Below are 20,022 nucleotides of genomic sequence, written 5' to 3' on the forward strand. Positions count from 1 at the left end.
GAGCGTCATCTGAAGCGTAGCAACCGGGGATGACTTAGAAGGAGAGCGCACGATCGGGTTTTTTTTTCGCGCATAGCAACCACACAAAAGAAAGTTCTAATATGGAGTCCTTCCTGGAGGCAATTCAGAGTGGCCAGTACGAAGCGGTCCGGGCTGCACTCGAAAGCCCTGACCTAGATCTAGACTACCAAGATCCGGCGCGCGATGGAAACAGTGCGCTCCATCTAGCAACCACCGCCAAACACAATAAGACGCGCCTAATCGAGCTACTGATCGATGCGGGGTCCGACTGTGATCTTCGCAATCATGCCGATCTAACACCGGCGGAACTGGCGCTCGACAACGGGTCCCATTATGTGGCTGAGTTTGCTCTCTGTAAGGAGCTGGACGGCGTTCCGGACGAGCAAGCCCTTCGGCGACTCATCCAGCGAGGATCGGTAGAGCTGTTGAAGATTTTCCTCGAAAAGCGAGCCTTTGACATCCACACGAAGATGAAACTGTACGCCGGGCTGCTGGATGAGCTGAGCGTGAAGGGAGTAACGATCGAGCGGTCGATGCGCGTCTTCCTCGAGTACGAACTGATCGCGCACAGCTACGAGGAGCAGCAGGGTGGGATCGAAGCCAGTGTTGCCCGACAGCGACGGCTCGGGGCGGCCGGTGGCGCAAGCTCGAAGCGGAAGGCCGACGGGAAGGTGCAGAGCAGCACGGGCGAAACAGAGGCTGATAGGCGCATAGAGTTAGTGCGAAGCTATACCAAATACTTGACCGAGCGGTACGATCCCGACAACCTGAACGATCTGGACGATGAGTTTGTGGTGCGGCTGCGGGCTATCTGCGAGAGTCTGTACTATCTGGACGGGGTGGAATGTTGTGCCCGTTCCGACTGGAAGCTGCTGAAGATGCTTCCGCTCGGTGAGCTTAGCTATCTGTGCGGTGTGTTCCTGTCCATCGTGGAGAAGAGCGTTGGGTTCGAGATATACAAGCTGGTGCTGAACAAGAACATGCTCGTGACGTTTCTGCGTGCCGTAAGCGAAGAACTTGGGACGCTGGTCCCAAGGGGCGACTGTTCGGTACCGCGCGCGGTACGATCAGATCGATCGTTTCAGTGGACACCGCAGCTGTTGCTCGATCTCATCGTGTGCATTCGCGAACAGAAGCTGTCACAGTACGTCGCTCGGAGACGGCGGGCCAGCGAGGATTTGCAGCGCATCGCGACTTCCACCGGCCCACTACAGCCATCGGACCACGCACTGATACTGACGGAGCTCGGTCGGCGCGAACTGACCGCACTGCAGGAAGGCGTTCTGGAACGCGACACCAAATGGGGTGTAGCGGACTATGTCCACTATCTGCGGGGTGAGGCCGGCGACGAGTGGCGGCCGTCGGCGGTCGGACAACTTTGGCACCGATACCATCCGAAGCTCCGCCTCCCGAAGCGACAGGTGGCGTACGTGGCGAGCAGGCGCGAACTGTTGGCCAAGATTCGGGCCCGCCGGTTGGACGAGCTGAGCCGCAACAAGACGAAGCTGCTCGAGAAGGAGCTGGGTGCGCGCGAACTGCAAGGCTCCCCGTTGGCAAGGACGGTACGGCGTCGGCATCGCATCGTGTTCGGCCAGATTCGGCGTACGTATGAGCAGCTTTGGCAGATGCACACGGTGAAGCGCATTGCGTACTACGTCGAGAACGCGCTCGTCATCGATCTGGACGATCGTTCGAACGCGACACTCTGTCTGATGGCGATCCAGCGCGTGATGCAGTACGTTGGCGATGCTGGGAAGGAATCGCACCAGCACCAGACCAGCTTTGCCCGCTTGTTGAGCAGCTGGCTGGATCACGTACTATCACCACTGTCCTCAACGACCCCGACGGAAGTCCACGATCATCGGGAAACATTTTCGGCCCGTTGTACCGTGGGCAAATACTTTCTCAGCACGGCACTCACAGGCGAACAGGTGAAAGGTGTACAGGAACGGTTGAAAGCGGTCTATCGGTTCTGTCTGTACGTCATCAACATCCAGCTGATAGAGGCGTACAAAACGTTCCTCGGGACGGCGTATCGGTTGCGCAACACGGGCCAGCTGAAATCGTACGCCCGGTACGTTGGGGAGCACAATCTCCACACGCTCAGTCACATAAAGTTCGAGCACATGTTCTACGACGAGAAGGAGACGGCCCGGATCGTGCACGAGCTGAAGAAGATGTACATCGGAATGTCGAACGAGCTGAAGCTGCTGTCGTTTATCGAGAAAAACATTCACTTCCGGTTCTATCACATGCAGTACCACCAGACGCGGCTGCGGGTAACCCTCTCCAACTTTGCGATCGTTTACCGGGCGTTGAAAGCGAATCCGGATTATGGGTGTGTGCGAAGGTTGCTGCATTCGTATCTGCACCAGAGCTACCAGAAGTACGACATCTCCCGGTCGATCTCGATCTCCGATGCGAACCTTGCGCTGAAGGAGCTTCTTCGACCGTACAGCAGTATTAGCGAGAACGAGGACACGCTGAAGGTGGTTCGGCATCTGGAGGAGCTTCAGTGCCTGATGGATCCCGACCGTCTGTTTGGCGTTAGTCCGGTGCGGTGTGAGCGCGAGCGTTCTTCGTTGGAGGTGAATCGATATCAGAAGTATACCCGCAAGCTGTTGAAGGAGGTGAACGCACCAACGTTGAACGATGAAGAATTCCAGCAGTTGCATGAGAAGCTGAGCCGAGCGTACTACGGGAACATCTTTCTGCTGCAGCAACGCAACCACACGCTGGAAGAGTTTTTCCGCACGAAAGGAACTCCGCTAGACGAGGCCGAGCTTCACGCCCGACGGGAAAGTGACGAGGAAATGCTGCAGGAACTGTTCGACTCAAAGGTGAACGATTTGGTGGAAATTCTGGAGAAGTTTGAATGTACTGATGTGCAGACTTTGTGCGACGTGCTCGATGAACTTCCGCCCGTTGTTCAGTTCGCACTGGAATACGGTCTCCTAGAACTGCTCGAAATCCTTTCCTCCGTGAACGTTATCGGCCCAAACCGTTGGCATACGTTGCAGAGCAGTTCGGCCGTCCTGAGTGGCCACACCCTTAAAACCTTCCTAGCAGGCGGACGCGAATCGTTGGTGCTCGAATGTCTCACGCTCAAGTCAAACGCTACCATCTTCCTGAACGCGATCGTCTTCAAGCACCATCCGTACGAGCTGTACGGTGCGCGACCGGATGGACGACACTTCACCAAACCGAAACCGACCGGTTCGTGTTACGCGGACAAATTCGCCACCCGCCTGCAGTGGGTCGAACAGCAACGCACCCTGTACGAATCGGTACGGACAGGTGAGATGGAGCTGTCCGCGTTACGGCGGCAGGTACGGCACGACGGTGCCGTGATCGGTGGCAAACGGTTCGGGTCGTTGATGCCCAACGAGATGTGTCATTACGGTTTAATTGATTGTGCCATTGCCGGTGACTTCCGGGCGATGATCGATCTGCTGACAGAGGCTGACCTGCGGACGTGCAGCGGTGCACGACAGGAGCTGTTGCGGTACCTGCTGCGACGCACTACCAAGTCACACTTTGTGGTGGAACCGTTGGAGCAGATGAAGGATGACGATCGTCACACGCTGGTGCTGTATCTGTGCATGTTCCAGGGTGATGTGCGGCTGTTCCGGAAGTATCTCGATCGCTTCAACGCATACGACCAGCTGCATCTGTTCGTGAACTCGGACGATCATCGGTTTGTGCAGCAACTACTCGGTGAGCTGGGTGCTGAGTTCGATTGGAGCCGTACGGATGCGAACGGGATGACGATCTTGCAGAAGCTAGTGAATGCAGGCAATCGGCCCGCCATTGAGGATCTGCTCGGAAGGATGTCACTTGAGCAGATTAACGCTCTCTGCAGCATGAAGTACTCAGCACTGAATCTAGCAGCAAGATTGAACCTGATCGAGATCGTTCGGGTGTTGGTAGCCACCGGGATGGATCTGAATGTGATGAGTGAGGATGAAAAGCTCCCAGTGTTCTGGATGATTCAGTACGGCAATCCACGCACCATCGTTCAACGGACGATCGATTCGGGCACCGATCTGACAGCTTTCTCCAGCGAGCTGTGTCTACTGCATCGAGCGATCGAGTACGATAATGAGGATGTGTTGCGATATCTGATAGAGGACTGCAAGGTAGATCCGACACGCATCTACTCCAACTGTAACAACGTTCTGCACGTGGCGGCCGGGTTCGATCGAAGTCGTATCCTGCGCTATCTGCTCACGATACCGGGCCTACGCAAGATCGTGAACAACAGCAATCTGGTGAAGAACAGCCCGCTTAACATTGCCTGCAAGGAGGGGTACATTCGATCGGCACGAGTCTTGCTAGAGCAGGGTGGAGCGAACACGGACACGTGCGGTGAGTACGGGCTTAACGCACTCGCGTTCGCAATGTACACCAACAACGTGAAGCTGGCGAGATGTTTGTTCCGGCACGAGGCGACGATCGGTAATCCGCTTAGCTCGGACTTTCAGCCCATAAACATGGCGATACGGAATCGGAACATCCGCATGCTGGAGCTGCTGTTGCGGCGCGGCGTGGACGTGAACAGTGCGCCACTGTGCTTCATAAACGCGGTGTACGCACACTCGCCCGACATTGTGCGTCTGCTGATCGGCCGTGGTGTGAAGCACGTCAACCACCGGGACGAGTTCTGTCAGACGGCGCTGCATCTGTGTGTGGAGCGGGACGAGTACGAGATGGCGCGCGATCTTATCCGGCACGGTGCGCACATTAATGCGAAAAACCGATCCGGCATGACACCCCTTCATCTAGCCGTTCAGCGTGGTAATGTGCGGCTGGTGCAGCTTCTGCTCGATCACAAATGTTCGGTCGACGAGCTTAACTATCACGGCGAAACGCCACTCATCCGGGCGGTCGTTAGCAACAACATTACGATCGTGAAGATACTGCTCAACAATGGTGCCAGCATCGAGCGGTTGCGGAACAGTGATCCACCGGTGCTGCTGTATCTGGTGCAGGAAAACCATGAGGAAATACTGGACTATCTGCTGGAACACTATCAGTTCAATGCGAACGAGCAGGATGCGTACGGGAACACGCTACTGTACGTGGCGACACAGCACAACCATATCAACATCGTGAAGCTGCTGGTGGACAAGTATCGCGCCAAGACGAACCCGACCAACCACAAGAAGCTAACGCCACTGATGATTGCGCGCGTCAAGGAGTACAAGGAGATCTTCCACTTCCTGGAGGCACGTCTGCCGGTGGAGGAGTAGACGCTGGATTTATTGCTATTTATTGCTGTACACAAGTGTTTTGTTTGTTATAATCGGTAGGCGAAGGGCGAAGCGTTTATTTATTTGTAATTTGTGCATTCAATACCCCAAAAAACCCGCTATAGTTTTCGCATTTGAATGGTAAACAAAAAACAAAAACAAAAGGGACATGTGCAAGCGAGAAGATGACGTGGAAGAGATGTGCCATAAATGTATTTTTTCTTTGTTTATTTGTTTCGCGAATGTGTGTGAGTGTGGGTTTGAGATTGAGCTTTGGTTTACGAGGAGAGCGAAAAGAAACAGAAAAGGCATGTCGTGTTTAGGGATAGATCTTTTTTTTTATTTAGATTTTTTGAATATTCTGTAGCTCAAATGTACGAAGAAATGTGTGGAACTTAATAATAATTGTCATCCTAGATGAAGCGGCAGCAGCTAGCGCAATAGAGGTGTTAGCGTAGTAACCCTTAGTGACTTAGTGACAGCGAGTTCGGTGTGTTGTGCATGTGTTGCTAGATGTGTTTGTGAATGTTTTGATGCAAACTGAAGAAGGAGAGAGAGAGAGAGAGCATCAGTACTTACCGAGAAGAAAGAGAACACACAGACATCAAGTAGGCACAGGTCTTTGTATATAGGCAGACTCATAGAATATGGAGAGCATACTAAAACGAGCGAGAACTACTATCCCCCGCTCTCGCTCGTTATCTCTCTCTCATTCTCTCTCCCAACACAATTACGCTGTCCTAGGACATTCCAGGTGATAGTGCAAATGATTTTTGTTTTTCGTTATTTCACAACCCCGGCAGACACCACTGTTCCTTCTGTATCCTCAGTCCTTTTATTCGTTCGATCAGAAAGTTAAGTTGCTTGTAAAAAAAGTAATAATAAGCTCGTAGCAGAAAAAAGGCCAGACAATCAGTGTGAGTGTGCACTTATAAGTCGGCCCGATAAATAAAATAATTTACATAAAAATGCCATTTTGTTTGCCAGCAAACGGTCGAAGGGTAGGATGTAGCAACCAATACAATAATGTGCCACAGTCGCTTAAGTTTAGTGGGTTTTGGATAGGTTTTTTTTATTCTTATTTTGTATCTTTGTTTTGTGCCAAAATGTCCACATCCAATCCACCAACAGCCATAGATGGGAATGATTTACCCTCTTTCTACACGTTGTACAAACATTGTGAGCGTCAGTGGCCATCTTGTGAAGGGGGAATATTAGTTTTATTTGTTTTAGATTACGCGGCTCGGACCGTGGTGGTACCTTTTTAGACAAGTTTTTTTTACCCCCACTAGAAATATTATTTAGCGTTATAAGATAGAGAGAAGAAAAGGGTGGGCACACGACACGAAATATTTATTGTATAGACTAGATACGGCGGGCTATCAAAGCGTGGCAATTAAAGGCAACTTCCCCCAAAAGCTATGTACTTATCGGTCCCGATTTTTTCTTTGTTTGTTAGTCTTTTTTACACCTTTCTATCGGTAATAAGGGACACTAGCTCGGTAAATAGGAGATGGTAATATGGATATGCACCCATCCCACTGGATTGTACGATACTTGTCTAGATTAAACAATAATCTCCCATTTCCCATCAATAAAAAAACACATCGGTGTGAGTGTGTGTGCCGTACTTAGTTTGAAGCTGATGAGAGCCCATGCATACCCGTACACACAGGCACATTCGAAACCTAGTAAACCCCTCTTGTACGACATGAGCAAGAAGCGAAAGGGCGAAGCGAGCGCGTATGTCTGAAGTGAATATTGGAATAAACGTATTGTTTTTTGATAATACAAGATGCAATTGATTTCTTGGTTTATTTCTTTGTGTTTCTGCTAATAAATTCGGTTGAGAAATTTAAAAATAAACGAAGAAAAAAACGTCAATGGAGACGCATGGTGTTTGTTGAGAAACGTTTTTCAGCTTGGTGAAATGTTTCGGTGAAATATTTCACAACTTAAAGGAAACGGTTTCATGCAAGCCTTCGTAGCGCTATAAATAATCTTTCATGCAATTTGGGATTTGAATTGCCGTTTACTTTCATAGGTGCTATTCATCAATTGTTTGAATCGTAATGAAATTTAAACAAAACATCCACGTAAGTATGTTTTATTCTTTTAAATATTACATCATCGCACAAAACACTATTATCAAAGGTTAAAATTTATTAAACTTGGCCGCTAAAGAATCCTGTTTAGCTGTACAGTCTTCTAAGGATAGTAAAATACGAATAGGATGCGTTCAGAAGCGACTGAAACATTTCCAACGTCATCGGATACAGGTTACCGACGGTTATCTAGAAACAAAATAACCCATTAGAAATAATATTATGTTTCGCTTCCTTAAGCTCACCTCAAGTGGTCTTTGCGCGCGTATTATGATAAGCAGCAGCTTCTTTTTTATGGAGTTTTCCACATCCACCCATGGGCCACTGTATGCTGCTTCGGCAATTTTCATGCTTTCCTCCCGTATCTCATTCGAGTGCCAGTAGAAGGCAAATATTTGGGCGAGCATTGTGAAGATATACGCTACCACAATCACTACCTGCGCCATATTGTTAATCTGAGGAAAAGAGCAGGAAAAAAGTAATTTAATAATCCTTGGTATGTTGGTAAAATGGACAACTTACGACGTTGAGCAGAAACAGCAATGCACACAGAATTAATCCGAACGATAGGAACTCGATCAGACAGATGTAAGTCACCAGATCGTTGATGTCTTTTACGAATCTAAAAATAGATAAAGAAACGAGCGTTGTTCCCCGCCGTCTGAACTTCATCAAATAATGCACCCCTACCGAATTATGCGCAAGTGATCTTCGATCAGCTTATGGAGCCTTCTTTTAATATCTTTTTCATCGCTTTCCGAAATAAGTGATTTAAAATTCTTTAGCCGATACTGAAGCGTTTTGATCTGGATCATTCCTAGCAGTGTACCGGAGGCGAAGAAGCTAGTATACGGGACATGCATACAGCACCCGGGAAAGGTAAGAACGGCCTGTGCGATGTAAGATATTTCATACAGTGGCGTGTCGAAGATGCTTATACCCGGTATGAACATGCCATACGGAAGCCTTCTCTGTCCGGTAAAGAGCGGATACACTACAAAGCAGCTGCTAATCACTGCTCCAAGCATTAGGTTAGCAATGGAGAGGCCACGGGCTCGCTTGGTGTACATGTTCATTATCTTACAGATGGTTTCGTCTTTGTGGTCCTGGAAAGAGTTTCATGTGCTGGATGATGAACGAATAATTTTAGGAAAATGAATCACACTTACCTTTATTTCTTCGTAAATCTTTGCTGCCTCACTTAGGAAGTGCTCATACTTCTTCCGATTGTAAACAAGTATGAGTGTTCGTAGCTATCCACGCACAAATAGAACCATTGTCAGGGAACAAGTTTTAATCAGAAGAAATCAGTGCACTTACCACAGCATTGAAGTAGAGTACCGCAAAATAGGCATTAATAATGACCTCCTCGATGTTGCCCCAGGCCCGGTACAGATCGGCAAACATGAACACGTTCAGCAGCGTCACCGGGATGATGCTGATGTAGCGTCTCCAGTTGTGCACCAGCACAAATGACCAAAAGCGCCAAACGCGCACATTCACCGACAGCAGCGGACAGTCCAGTGCATCCATCTTTAGACAACCTAACAAATGGGCTAGAACTGTTAGACTGAAGCATGAAAATGAAGATATCAACTGTCGGCCGGTAATGATTCTTCAAACCCTTGGTAACCCAATTTTCAACCCTCTATTTGTTTTGTCTACACTACACCGGTTGTGTCTGGCAATCCTTCGGTAGCGTTAAAGATTAATAAGTTGGTAACCACTACAGTACTGTTGATCTTATGACCCGAAAAGAACACCCCAACAAGTTCTCTTCAATTGAGAACACTGCTTGAGAACGCTTTATAACGTTATAATTTACATTACAAATTAACTGTTGCGTATTTAAATTGATATTGAAATGTAAATTCTGTATCGTAGGAAGGTGTTATAAAAATGCACTATGGTTGAAGATCAGAGCGAGAACGAGGTTATAAAAATGCACTATGGTTGAAGATCAGAGCGAGAACGAGGTAAGTATATTTGAAAATGTTTCTTTCATTGTCAGACGAAAAAAGCTTATCGGTCAATACAATTCCACCGCATCAAAATAGTTCAGTGAAAATGGTGTGAAGTTGTGTGATTGTTTTATTAACAAGTCCATTTTTATTATGTGAAATTTATTCACTTGGCGTCTTCAATGCTCTTGCTATCTTCAAGTGGTGGGTGCTAATTACGCGAGAGGAGCATAACAAGCAAGGAGATTGATTTCAATCGTGCGTGGTTGGAGGAGTGTAGACCTGGACAATGGTGAGTTGCCCAAGAAGCAGCAAAGTACAGATTGATTAGCATCCTGAATCTCCACAACGAATCCGTCAAACAAAATAAGTTTTTTGGCCGGTAAGTTTTAGAAACTAGAGAGAAATGTGGAGAAATCGAGACAAAATTGGAAGAGAATCGAGAGTGAAATGAGAGAGAAATGGGAGAGTATCGAGTGAAAGACAGAGAAAATTTAGAGAAAGATGAGAAAGAAATGAAAGAAAGTCGAGAGAGTCATAGAAGAGAAATGAGATAAAATAGTAATTGAGAGAGAAAGAGAAAAAAGAATGAATCAAGAGAAAAACTACAGAGCATCAATCGAAAATCGAGAAAGCAATGAGAAAGATTCGAGAGAGAATTGATAGCAACATCAGAGAGAAATGAGAGACAAATGGAGAAAGAAATGAGATGGAAATGAGAGAAAAGTTAGAGAGAAAATCGAAAGAAAAATGACAGATATCGAGAGATAATCGAGTGAGAAATTAGAGAGAAAATCGAGAAAGAAATGTTAGAGAATTGAGAGAAAAATTCCTCCCGGTTCTTTCTCATCTCCCTCGTGTTTTTTTTTCTCGAGTCATTTTTATTTCTCTCTCGATTCTCGCTCGATTATCTCTATATTCCCAGCCATTTGTCTCTCGATTTTCGCTCAATTTTTTCTTGATTCTCTGTCATTTTTCTCTCGATCCCGTCTCATTTTTCTCTCGATTCTCTCCCATTTCTGTCTCGATTATTTGTCAATTGTCTTTAAATTCTTTCCCATTTCGCTCTTCATATCCTTTCGATTTTTCTATTATTTTTTATTTTGATTCTCTCTCATTTCTCTCCCATTTCGGTCTAATTTCTCTCTCAATTTTCATTGCTTCATTTTCATTGCTCTTTCGATTCCCTCTCATTTTTCATTTTTTCATTTCATTCATTTCATTTTTCGATTCTCTTACGATGAGAGAACTCAATTTCTCCTTATTTCCATCTAGTAAGCAAAAATATCTGGCCAAACAACTTACTTTGTTTGATCGATTAAATCTTTGTTATACCATTTTCAGATTCAGAATGCCAAATTACAAGTTTTCAGTGGCAATGTGAATTTGGCTAAAAAAAATTCAGTTGCTTTACAATGACTGATTGGCTGTGTAAACTCTTTATAATAAAACTAATTAAGTAACAGATAAATTTGTGTTAAACTTTTATTTACCAACTTTCATCAAAGTGTAGCAAAATCAACGCACTCTACACCTTTCAACATGGCATAGTCAACATTAATCAGTGAATTACTGGCAACTATGCATCAAAGACAAGTATCTTGTGTTTAACTAGGTGATTATTAGTGTTATTGATATGGTATTTGCAACAAAAAAAAACTCTTCGCAAGGCAAAAACATCCCTAGGTTGAAATATTTCATTCCAAAAATCATTTAGCATGCTATAAAATCCTTTTACTTCGGGCAGTTTGAAATATTTCAATACAAATTGAGCAATTTTGCTGGCGAATCATCGGCTGCTTAGAGACCAGTTATTTTACATTTTTGTTGTATTAATTATTGTGCTATTCACATCTTCGACCTTCGGTCTATTATCCACTCTAAGTATTGAGTGAGCCATCATATGGCAGGCACAACAGAAGTAGTCTTTAAATCACAAGAAAAATTATACTTCGAATAAAATCGTATAAATCTGTTGAAAGCTGTTGGAAGCAAGATGTTTTCTAAAAAATACTTTTTGAAACATCTCTCATTCGAAATTGACGCCAAAATAATCACTTTTGGTCACACACTTTGAGTGTGTGCTGAACATCATTAAAAGTCTTAATTGGCAAACTACATACCTCTCGAGAAAAAAAAATCCAAACTTCCCACAAAGTCACTCGCTCACCGAACCATCTTACGAACATTGGCAAAGAGTGTAATTAAAAGAACTGTGCGCTGTGACAGTGACGTTTCATTCCCGCTCTTCGGTTTATCCACACCCCATTCCATTAAAAAGTTTCCATCCTTAGTGCGGTGTGTGTGTGTGTGTGCGAACAATCGAAACGATCCTGAGACACCGGTCTTTGGGGCGAAAAGTGTCTTTCCAAACAATAATCGTATCACGTAATCAACGCCTTACTAGGAGCACTTGGTTTACCAGATTAAGAGCAAAGTTTGGCCAACTTTTCGTACCCCCGGGTTTCAAATTTAACACACCCTCTCGGTGAACCCCGCTGGTGTGATGATGATGATGAGCCAGAGGGATGATTTATCACGATTTGGTGGCTTTTAGTCTTTTGATTCGTGTTTTACAGTAGCACGAAGCGAACTACGGGAGAACATTATGAGCAAGGTGTCGTTGTGTGCGTACGTTTGTGTTACATGCTTGAGCAGCTCTTGTCATCATCATCCGCTTAATTGTACACCCTTCGGAGGAGTGTAAAGTATGAATAGGAAGCGTTCAGCAGCGATTGAAACATTTCCAGCGTCATCGGATAAACGTTGCCAACGGTGATCTGTAGGAAGGAGTTCTAAATACAATTGCGATTATGGAGAATACAACGTTGAAACGTACCTCAAGAGGTCGCTGTGCGCGAATCGTTATGAGCAGCAGCTTCTTTTTAATAGCATTATCCACATTGAGCCACGGTCCACTGTAGGATGCCTCAGCTATAGCCATGCTTTCCTCACGCACCTCGTTCGAGTGCCAGTAGAAGGCGAATATTTGCGTGAGAATCATGAAGATATACGCACCGACGATGACGATCTGAGCCATCACACTTATCTGGAAGAATAAATTCAATTTCATATATAGGTCTCAATCCTTCGAGAGAAGTGCTCCTTACAATGTTTAGCAGGAAAAGCAGAGCACAGAGCATTAGGCCGAACGAGAGGAACTCTATCAGACAGATGTAAGTCACCAGATCGTTTAGGTCCTGCACATACCTTAAAGAGTAAAGACATCGGTATCAAACAGCTACCATGTCATCATTACCATATCCTTTCCCCACCGAATAATCCGCTTATGGTCCTCGATCAGCTTCTGCAGCTTCCGATTGAGGGTGCTCGTCGTTTCGTGCAAATTCTCCGACCGAAAGTTTCTCAGCTGATGCTGCAACGTTTTTATCTGCACCAACCCGAACAGTGTGCTCGAGGTGAAAAAGCTCGTGTAAGGAATGTACATACAGCAGCCCGGAAAGGTAAGCACCAGCTGGGTGAGGTAAATTATTTCATACTGGGGCGAGTCAAAGTTGTTCACGCCCGGTATAAACATGCCGTACGGTAGTCCACGCTGGCCGGTAAAAAGTGGATAAATTACAAAGCAGCCACTAATGAAGGCACCGAGCGCAAGGTTGGAGATTGATAGGAAGCGCGCCCGTTTGGTGTACGTTGTCACTAGCTTGGTGATCACGTCGTCGTTGAGAGCCTAAATGGAATTTTGGAATTGCATTTATGATAATTTATACAAAGAATTGCTTAAATTGAGGGTTAACACCGATTGATTTGTGTTTTTTTGCAAGCTTTCCCTTCGAAAGTCCCCGAAGGTATGCAATTCTATTACCACTACGCCTAAAGGTATGCAATCGAAGGTGATACATCTAGTTTCGTTCATATAACTTACGCATATTTCTTCATACACGCCAGCGGCTCCGGCCAGAAAGCGCTCGTACTTATCTCGATTATAAACAAGTATAAGTGTTCGCAGCTATCGCGCGCGCCAAACATCGGCCCGGAAAGCAGATTGCGAGAACCACAAAAGCCACAAATTAATCAACCCGATCTCGAACCACACAGTGCGCCACACCGGGGGAATCAATGCACTTACCACAGCGTTGAAGTAGAGTACCGCAAAATAGGCATTAATAATGACCTCCTCGATGTTGCCCCAGGCCCGGTACAGATCGGCAAACATGAACACGTTCAGCAGCGTCACCGGGATGATGCTGATGTAGCGTCTCCAGTTGTGCACCAGCACAAATGACCAAAAGCGCCAAACGCGCACATTCACCGACAGCAGCGGACAGTCAAGAATTTCCATTTCCAAACCCGGAACCAGGGGGATTCACACACAAAACGCTTCGAACGAATGAAGTTATTAAAAACCACTTAGGGAATGATGCCGAAAGTGTTCGGTCCGACTGCTTTTAAACCAAATTTTCTATCCCCTTCGCCTCTCTTTGTTGCTAACGCCCACACTGTCCTACGGTTTGGAGGCCGGGTGGAGCAATGAAAAATTCATCATCGTTTTAAAAAGGCGCGAGTGTTCCCGGGACGGCCGACTGACCAGGGTGTACACCTCTCAGGAGCATCGTTTAAACTCTTGTGCTTGGGACGGGATATTTCACGCTCATGTTTCGCGCTAATGAATTAGATGAAAGCAGGAATTAAACCTTCGCCACGGTTGCATGTGGAGTACGGCGAGAGGGGCTCGAGCTTTGTGTTCTGCTTCCTACTCTGGCGCTGCTTGTGAACGGCAAAGACAAGGGGAAAAAAAACGCTCCTCGTGATATCACGAAATGATTCGCTACACAAGGGATACGGTAGACCAATTACCGTGGACCCCCTACTCGGGCAAGGTAGCATGTTCACGAACAGGGAATGGTGTCTCGAAAGTCCGCTTATACACGGTATCCTTATTCGATAATTGGTGGTTTCCAGTGTCAAGCTCCATTATACTATTTTTTCCTGCGGTGGCGTATAGAGTTCCCATGTGACAAGTTTGGTAAAAATGATGACCTTTATCTTAACAAGGCCCCAAGAAGGTTATTTAGATAAGGCGATAGAATACTGTAGGGCGTTACGTGGAAAGTGGTTTGATACTAGAACAGATATTGGGGGAAGCTAAATCATTAACTAGTACATTCATACAACATAAAAAGCAGCCATTTTTGGTCCAAAATCGGTAAAAACTTTTATCTGTCGTTCCCTTGCTCACAATTTAAAGCTTTATTTATTTCATTGAGGGCCCACATTTATTGTAACTTAGAGTCCTTCTAGTCCGGTTTGATATTGATAACACGCACATTCGACGAATCTACCCAAAAAAAGCGGAGGGTCAGTGCAATCCAGCTCTCGACCATGACAGTTCAATCAAGCAGTCCCTTAAGATGATGACGGGGGACTCTTTATTTTACCCGTGGATATTCAATACTGCGGCGAGGAGGTTGCCTGGTTTTGAGGTTCAAAAATACGCAAAACAGTGAAGACTCATCAAGTAAACTAAGAATCGAAAAAGTCCTGGCTACGGAGAAAATCGTCCAGTTATTATGTCGGGATATTATGTTCTTAGAGTTTGAGCTATGGTTGTTGAGGCTATCATGTAATTCGAAAAAATGTTTGCCCATCCATTTTCCAAAAATGTAGCTAGTTAGTGAGGGACTAACCAAATTCATAGGTCATGAACTCAGAATAAAGCTCGTTAAAAATAAAAAAAATCGTTAAAGGTTAGTCAAAAATTCAATCCTTCCAGGCTCCATAATTCAAATTTCGCCTGAAAGTATGCAATTTGTATTACAATTTTTTAAACTTTTTAAACTGGCAATAAATTTGTCTCCTGGGTCGTTTTCCGATTGTCCTTCGCACCTCATCGCACCTTAAACGGTTTCTGTTTTGTCGGTTTTAACACCCGGTCCCGGTCCCTTGACGTGTTATAGTTTTACGCGGCGAAAGCCAACAATTAACGTCACTCAGAACGGGTGTGGTTAATACATATTTGGACGTGAGAAAATCCAATGCAAGCAGAAAAGAAAGGCACCTTGTGGCGGGACAAAACGACACGTTTCTAAAAGTGGAAAACACTTTTCTTCTACCACTAGTGAATAGCAAATGGTGGGAATATGCTTCTAAAGGCGAGCTACCGACGCTCCTCTATTGGGACCGTCAACTCGGGAATCGATTAGCATGGTGCGAAATTCAATTATTTGCCTTTTTGCAATTTTCTCCAGCACAGCACACATAAAAGCAATAAAGGAACATTGAATTGCACCCACCTGGGAATGCATCAGCTTTTTTGTTGTTGTTGTTCTCGGCGTTCCTCTGCACTGATGCATTTAGAACCGCAGCATAAATTCGCGCGCTTCAAACGATTGCAATCGGTCGGTTTCGGTAGTTTTCGGGCAAAGTGGTGCAAGTGCACCAATCAATGAAAATTACAATTTTTCCTCTGCATTATGTAGGTGTGGAGGGCCCTCGGTATAATGATGGTATTCGGATTACAATTATCAAGCTGCAACACTCACAGCATCGCACGCATTCGAACGCGCGCTTATGCTCAATGAACCGTACGCAAACGCGGATGCCCGGAACTGCGCCACACTACGAAACACTTTTATTTGTGTGAAATTATTCCCCAGCGCATGTTTATCGTGTTTCAGTGCACAAGGGAAATGCATTTTTCACCCGTGCTGCGATTACCTACCCTATCTGCTGCAATACGTCGGAATTATAATTTCGATATCGAATTGCAACACCCCGATAGCGCCCGTATCGCTGCAATTCAAATTTAAAAAGTCAATCGTAGCGTGCTTCGAGCGTTGCTAGTGAAGCGTTGATGTCATTATCGAACCGATGCCACAACGAGTTAACATCATCCAATCCAATCGGTGTGTTGGGTGCGAAAAAAGAGCGAGAGAGAGTGTGTGTGTGTGAATGCGGGTGACAGAGAAAGAGAACGTTAGGAATGTCAATCTGATCGATTAATGTGATGGCGCTTTTTATTATCCGTTGCTTGTCCGACATCAAAGCATACCAAAGCATTGCTTAATATTATGCTTCCAGATTCTTGCCGCAAATTCCACCGGGTATAAGCAATTAACTCACATACACACACACAAAGAGAGCTTTCGTACCAAAATCAAGCTGGTAAAGGAAGTTGGACAGCATTGGTCATTAATGGAGCAGAGAAAAATCCAAATCCCAACCCAGCATTAAATGTAACCACGCGGCATCGGAGATCACAAAACTCGGTAAGGATTCTTGGAACGCTTGTTCGGTTAAGCTACGCGGTACTCTTGCTTCGGGTGCCGTACCATGCGGTACGGTGGGAAATTACGAATGAATGTTCAGGCCAAAATCAAGGCTAAATACATTCTTGGACCTTTCTGCTAGTGTGATCAATTCAAATTTAAATAGTTTATATGGTTTCTTTTGACCAGTTTTTTAATTTGGAATTATTTAGACTCCAGAAACAAGTCTTATCAGTCTTTCTACTGTTTCTACAAAGCTCATCATTGGTTTTTCTTTCTTTTCTTTCTCTCTCTTTCTCTCTCTCTCTCTCTCTCTTCTTGGCCTAACGACTTTTTAAGGTCATGCCAGCCTTTCCTGGCTTATTAGACTTAATGATACCACGTATTTGGAGTGTCAGTCCTCACTATGGGGGAACGGTCCGGCTGGGATTTGAACCCCGGTCCAGCCGTGTAAAGACCGGCGCCGCTGTCACCTCGACCACCGGACCGCACCATAAGTTTCCTTTCATTGAGCTTAATATATTCTTCAAATTTTGAACAGTTACGAACACTGATGATGATGCTGAGATAGTTTAGATAAATTAAAGTTAGGAGAACATTTTTTCTAGTGCTGGCCTGAGCTTCGTAGCTTAGATGAGCTGATTTAAAAGCTAGCTTTATTTAGATCCCCTTATTTCATCTGATCAACGCTGATTTATGATGATTATCTGAAGGTTCATTTCAAATTTGGATTACGTTTAGTAACTTGCATTCATTGCATTCGGAGTACATGAATTTAAAATAAGTATTGAATCCGTTACAGGTTGCGCCTACGAGTAGGCAATCTGCATAGCATGTATTATTAATTAGTAATACAGTATAGTAAAGAATTAATCTAAGTGTGTAATATTAGCTGAAATGAGTACAAACAAATAAACTAGATGTTTCTGCATATTTTTGACACTCACCTTATTTCTCAGACTCTACAGAGTATGAAGATCCAAAATAATTCCTTCTTTGATATCAAATTTTGCAAAATTTCAATTTCCTGACTCCTGATTATTGCCCTTTTCTCCCGACCAATTCCCACCGTGCGTCACCGCACATACTTCAACTAAACTTCAATTATTAAACTCGAAATTGTCGACCGTCCAAAGTGAAGGAGTGGCACTTCTTCCCATGACTCCTAACCGTTGATCAGGATGACGGTGATGATCGTGAGTGACCGGTAAGTAAAGATCCCGGTGCAGTTTCGTGCTTGAAAGGCATAAGCCGGAAAATGGATAGTTGGTTTGAAAAGTTTCACTCCTTAATTTACTTCATCTCCCAAACCACGCTTCCGTGCTAATGGAAGTGGTGGCCGTGTTCAACTCCATTCCATCGCAAGACCATCCATCGGAAGCGTGAACGCACGGCACTAAACGACATCGGGAATTGTATCGAGCTTAAGGTTTCTCTCGTTGCGCTGCCGGGGTCAATCTTTTGAAACCATAGGAAAGAAAACTTTTGCTACGGTCGGGTATTCTTTTCTCGGAAAAGGAAATAGTTTTCGAAGTGAAGGAAAAAGCTGTGTCTTGCTATGTAAAAGCTTGTTGCTAAAACATTTATTTAGCTTGTTGTTTAGTAGTTTGTAAAAAAAAGGTGCAATTTACTTTTAATTAAAATAGTTTCACGCCGTAATAATTGGGCAAGCGAATTTCGAGAGCGGTCTACGTCTAGACGTACTGACGTCGGATGACGCAGCTTCCGGTGTTACCACGTGGGCCCGTGCTCGAATGAGCGACCGTGGATTATTTCTTTCAGCTGTCGTTAAACATGAAATATGGAGCCTTCGCTTGTCGCCAGGGTTTTGGAGCGTGGCTCAAAACACAGTCCTCCGACCACATTTACTGGCGGACTTCAAAATGCTTGACAGCTGGTTCCAAAGCTCGGGTACGACTTCCAGCTGGGAAATCGGAATTACACCCATCCGAAACCGTATTTTATTCACACCATTCCACCCATTTGATGTAGCGCCGAATCGTGTGGCCAGCGTGATGAAGCGGGAACAAATGTAAAATTGGACCGAGCGCAACGCAATGCCCAGCACCACCACCAGCGTCCGTGAGGGTACTGCTGGCGGCGTTTTTTTATGGTTTGGCATAAAATCCGTTCCCCCGGTTCTCTCGTAAAACCTGGAACCGGAAGGTGTGGAGTGGTGCTTTTCTCTCGTCCGGATGCTGGTTTATAACCAGCGCTGACGGGGAATCAAATTAGATTCTTGATTTTTAACTCTTTTCGAGCTGTTTGTTAGTCGTCCGAGAGCTGAAGCTGTTGAAGTGGACTGGTGGATCTTCTGTGAAATGGGGAAACGATTTCATACGCACCGGGTGTAAATTGTTGCACAGAGGCTAACGTTTGGGAAACGGGGAATGTTGCAACATTGAATGCTTTTTGAAATGGTGAAGAAAGAACTAGATTCATCCATACAATGTATCAATTTGTGTGAGTGTGTGTGATATTGAAATTGCTCTCCAGTGGGATCAAACGCCTGCGCGTATGCAATTATTAAAAACTATTTCACTTTTCATTACATCGTGGGTTTATCGTGGGAGATATTAGGCTCAATCTGAACTGGATAATGTTGGCTGATACTTTTTAGAAGCTGAGAAGGAGATTGTCAGTCCAAAATTCAAAGTAGAATAAACATAAGTATGTACAGTACTGTACTTAGTCAAGTATTTTCGAAGATAGGAAGGCATAGCTGGTTGAGCATTTCAATTTTCTTAAATTTATTGTCTGTTATTAAGTTTGAAAGTTAGTTAAAAGACGATTGCTATTAAACTACTAATTTTTTAAGCTTTTCTTTCTCTAATGGATGGTCTAATATTATTAACACTCCAGAACAAATAGAGGATCTTTCCATAGAGTTTGATTGGGAAATTGCATAGGTTCAATGAATTTAAGTTCAACCAGAGTATGATATATTGACAAAGGGGAAGAACATCCCAAAAAGTATTGAAGTTACAGTAGGTTTAAGAAAAGGAACGGATGAACCTTAATTGGTAGTCAAGAGCAGCTTGACACCTGATCCGAAGCTTAACCAGAGATCCAAGAATCGAAGGGCTAACCAATTCGACCTTCGAACTCCATGCAGTTGAACCATTTACGAAGACACTCGGGAACTATATTCAAATTTGGTTCTAGCTCAACCTTCCTGGATCATTCAGTTTTATCTAGTAATAATTCACCCTTCGAATCACCTGCACATCACCTCTTCATGCTCTTCTTCCTGAAGCTTTTAGTAATTCACAAACTAATATGATCGAAACCTCCAGGGCGTTGTCTGCGTGTGAATATCTCCCCATCTAGAATTATGATCCAACCATCTTTAACGTCATCAGCTCAGGTCCAATGTTTTCCCTAATTAAGTTCATAATTACCACGCCTTTCGAAAAGCGAGCGAATCATGATTAACGAGTATAAGGGTTGCTTT

At 44.9% G+C, this 20,022-nt stretch overlaps 3 protein-coding genes across 9 annotated transcripts in view; 1 reads left to right on the forward strand and 2 right to left on the reverse strand.

Annotated features, from left to right (window-relative positions):
* LOC118510688 overlaps positions 1-7,074 on the forward strand; it is a 49,069-nt gene extending 41,995 nt beyond the window's left edge. For all 7 annotated transcript variants that reach the window (XM_036052857.1, XM_036052856.1, XM_036052859.1 and 4 more), the window contains one exon: positions 2-7,074. In XM_036052857.1, the coding sequence (XP_035908750.1) occupies positions 102-5,273 (5,172 nt within the window). In that variant the 5' untranslated portion in view covers positions 2-101 and the 3' untranslated portion in view covers positions 5,274-7,074. The remainder of the gene's footprint in view (position 1) is intronic.
* A 391-nt stretch (positions 7,075-7,465) lies between these two features.
* LOC118510691 (odorant receptor Or2-like) lies at positions 7,466-8,911 on the reverse strand. Its single transcript, XM_036052864.1, has 6 exons — positions 8,699-8,911; positions 8,548-8,631; positions 8,069-8,484; positions 7,901-8,000; positions 7,624-7,833; positions 7,466-7,567 (listed from the first exon to the last, which is right to left on the reverse strand). Exons 1-6 carry the CDS (start codon positions 8,909-8,911, stop codon positions 7,466-7,468), a joined length of 1,125 nt encoding a protein of 374 aa, XP_035908757.1.
* A 2,217-nt stretch (positions 8,912-11,128) lies between these two features.
* LOC118510690 (odorant receptor Or2-like) lies at positions 11,129-13,664 on the reverse strand. The gene is made up of 6 exons (XM_036052863.1): positions 13,430-13,664; positions 13,226-13,309; positions 12,615-13,030; positions 12,450-12,549; positions 12,179-12,388; positions 11,129-12,119 (listed from the first exon to the last, which is right to left on the reverse strand). Exons 1-6 carry the CDS (start codon positions 13,640-13,642, stop codon positions 12,018-12,020), a joined length of 1,125 nt encoding a protein of 374 aa, XP_035908756.1. The 5' UTR covers positions 13,643-13,664; the 3' UTR covers positions 11,129-12,017.
* Between the last annotated feature and the right edge of the window lie 6,358 nt (positions 13,665-20,022).

This window comes from Anopheles stephensi, chromosome 3, assembly GCF_013141755.1.
Source record: "Anopheles stephensi strain Indian chromosome 3, UCI_ANSTEP_V1.0, whole genome shotgun sequence".
In the NCBI taxonomy this organism is placed as follows: domain Eukaryota; kingdom Metazoa; phylum Arthropoda; class Insecta; order Diptera; family Culicidae; genus Anopheles; species Anopheles stephensi.

Bases quoted from the DNA above. Each gene is read 5' to 3' on its own strand.
- LOC118510691 (XM_036052864.1), bottom strand. From the start codon at position 8,911: ATGGATGCACTGGACTGTCCGCTGCTGTCGGTGAATGTGCGCGTTTGG. The intron at 8,001-8,068 runs GTAGGGGTGCAT...ATCTATTTTTAG, and splicing joins GATCACTTGCGCATAATTCG to ATTCGTAAAAGACATCAACG. The intron at 7,834-7,900 runs GTAAGTTGTCCA...TCTTTTCCTCAG, and splicing joins TGCTGTTTCTGCTCAACGTC to ATTAACAATATGGCGCAGGT.
- LOC118510690 (XM_036052863.1), bottom strand. From the start codon at position 13,642: ATGGAAATTCTTGACTGTCCGCTGCTGTCGGTGAATGTGCGCGTTTGG. The intron at 13,031-13,225 runs GTAAGTTATATG...AATTCCATTTAG, and splicing joins GCGTGTATGAAGAAATATGC to GCTCTCAACGACGACGTGAT. The intron at 12,120-12,178 runs GTACGTTTCAAC...TCCTTCCTACAG, and splicing joins GCGCACAGCGACCTCTTGAG to ATCACCGTTGGCAACGTTTA.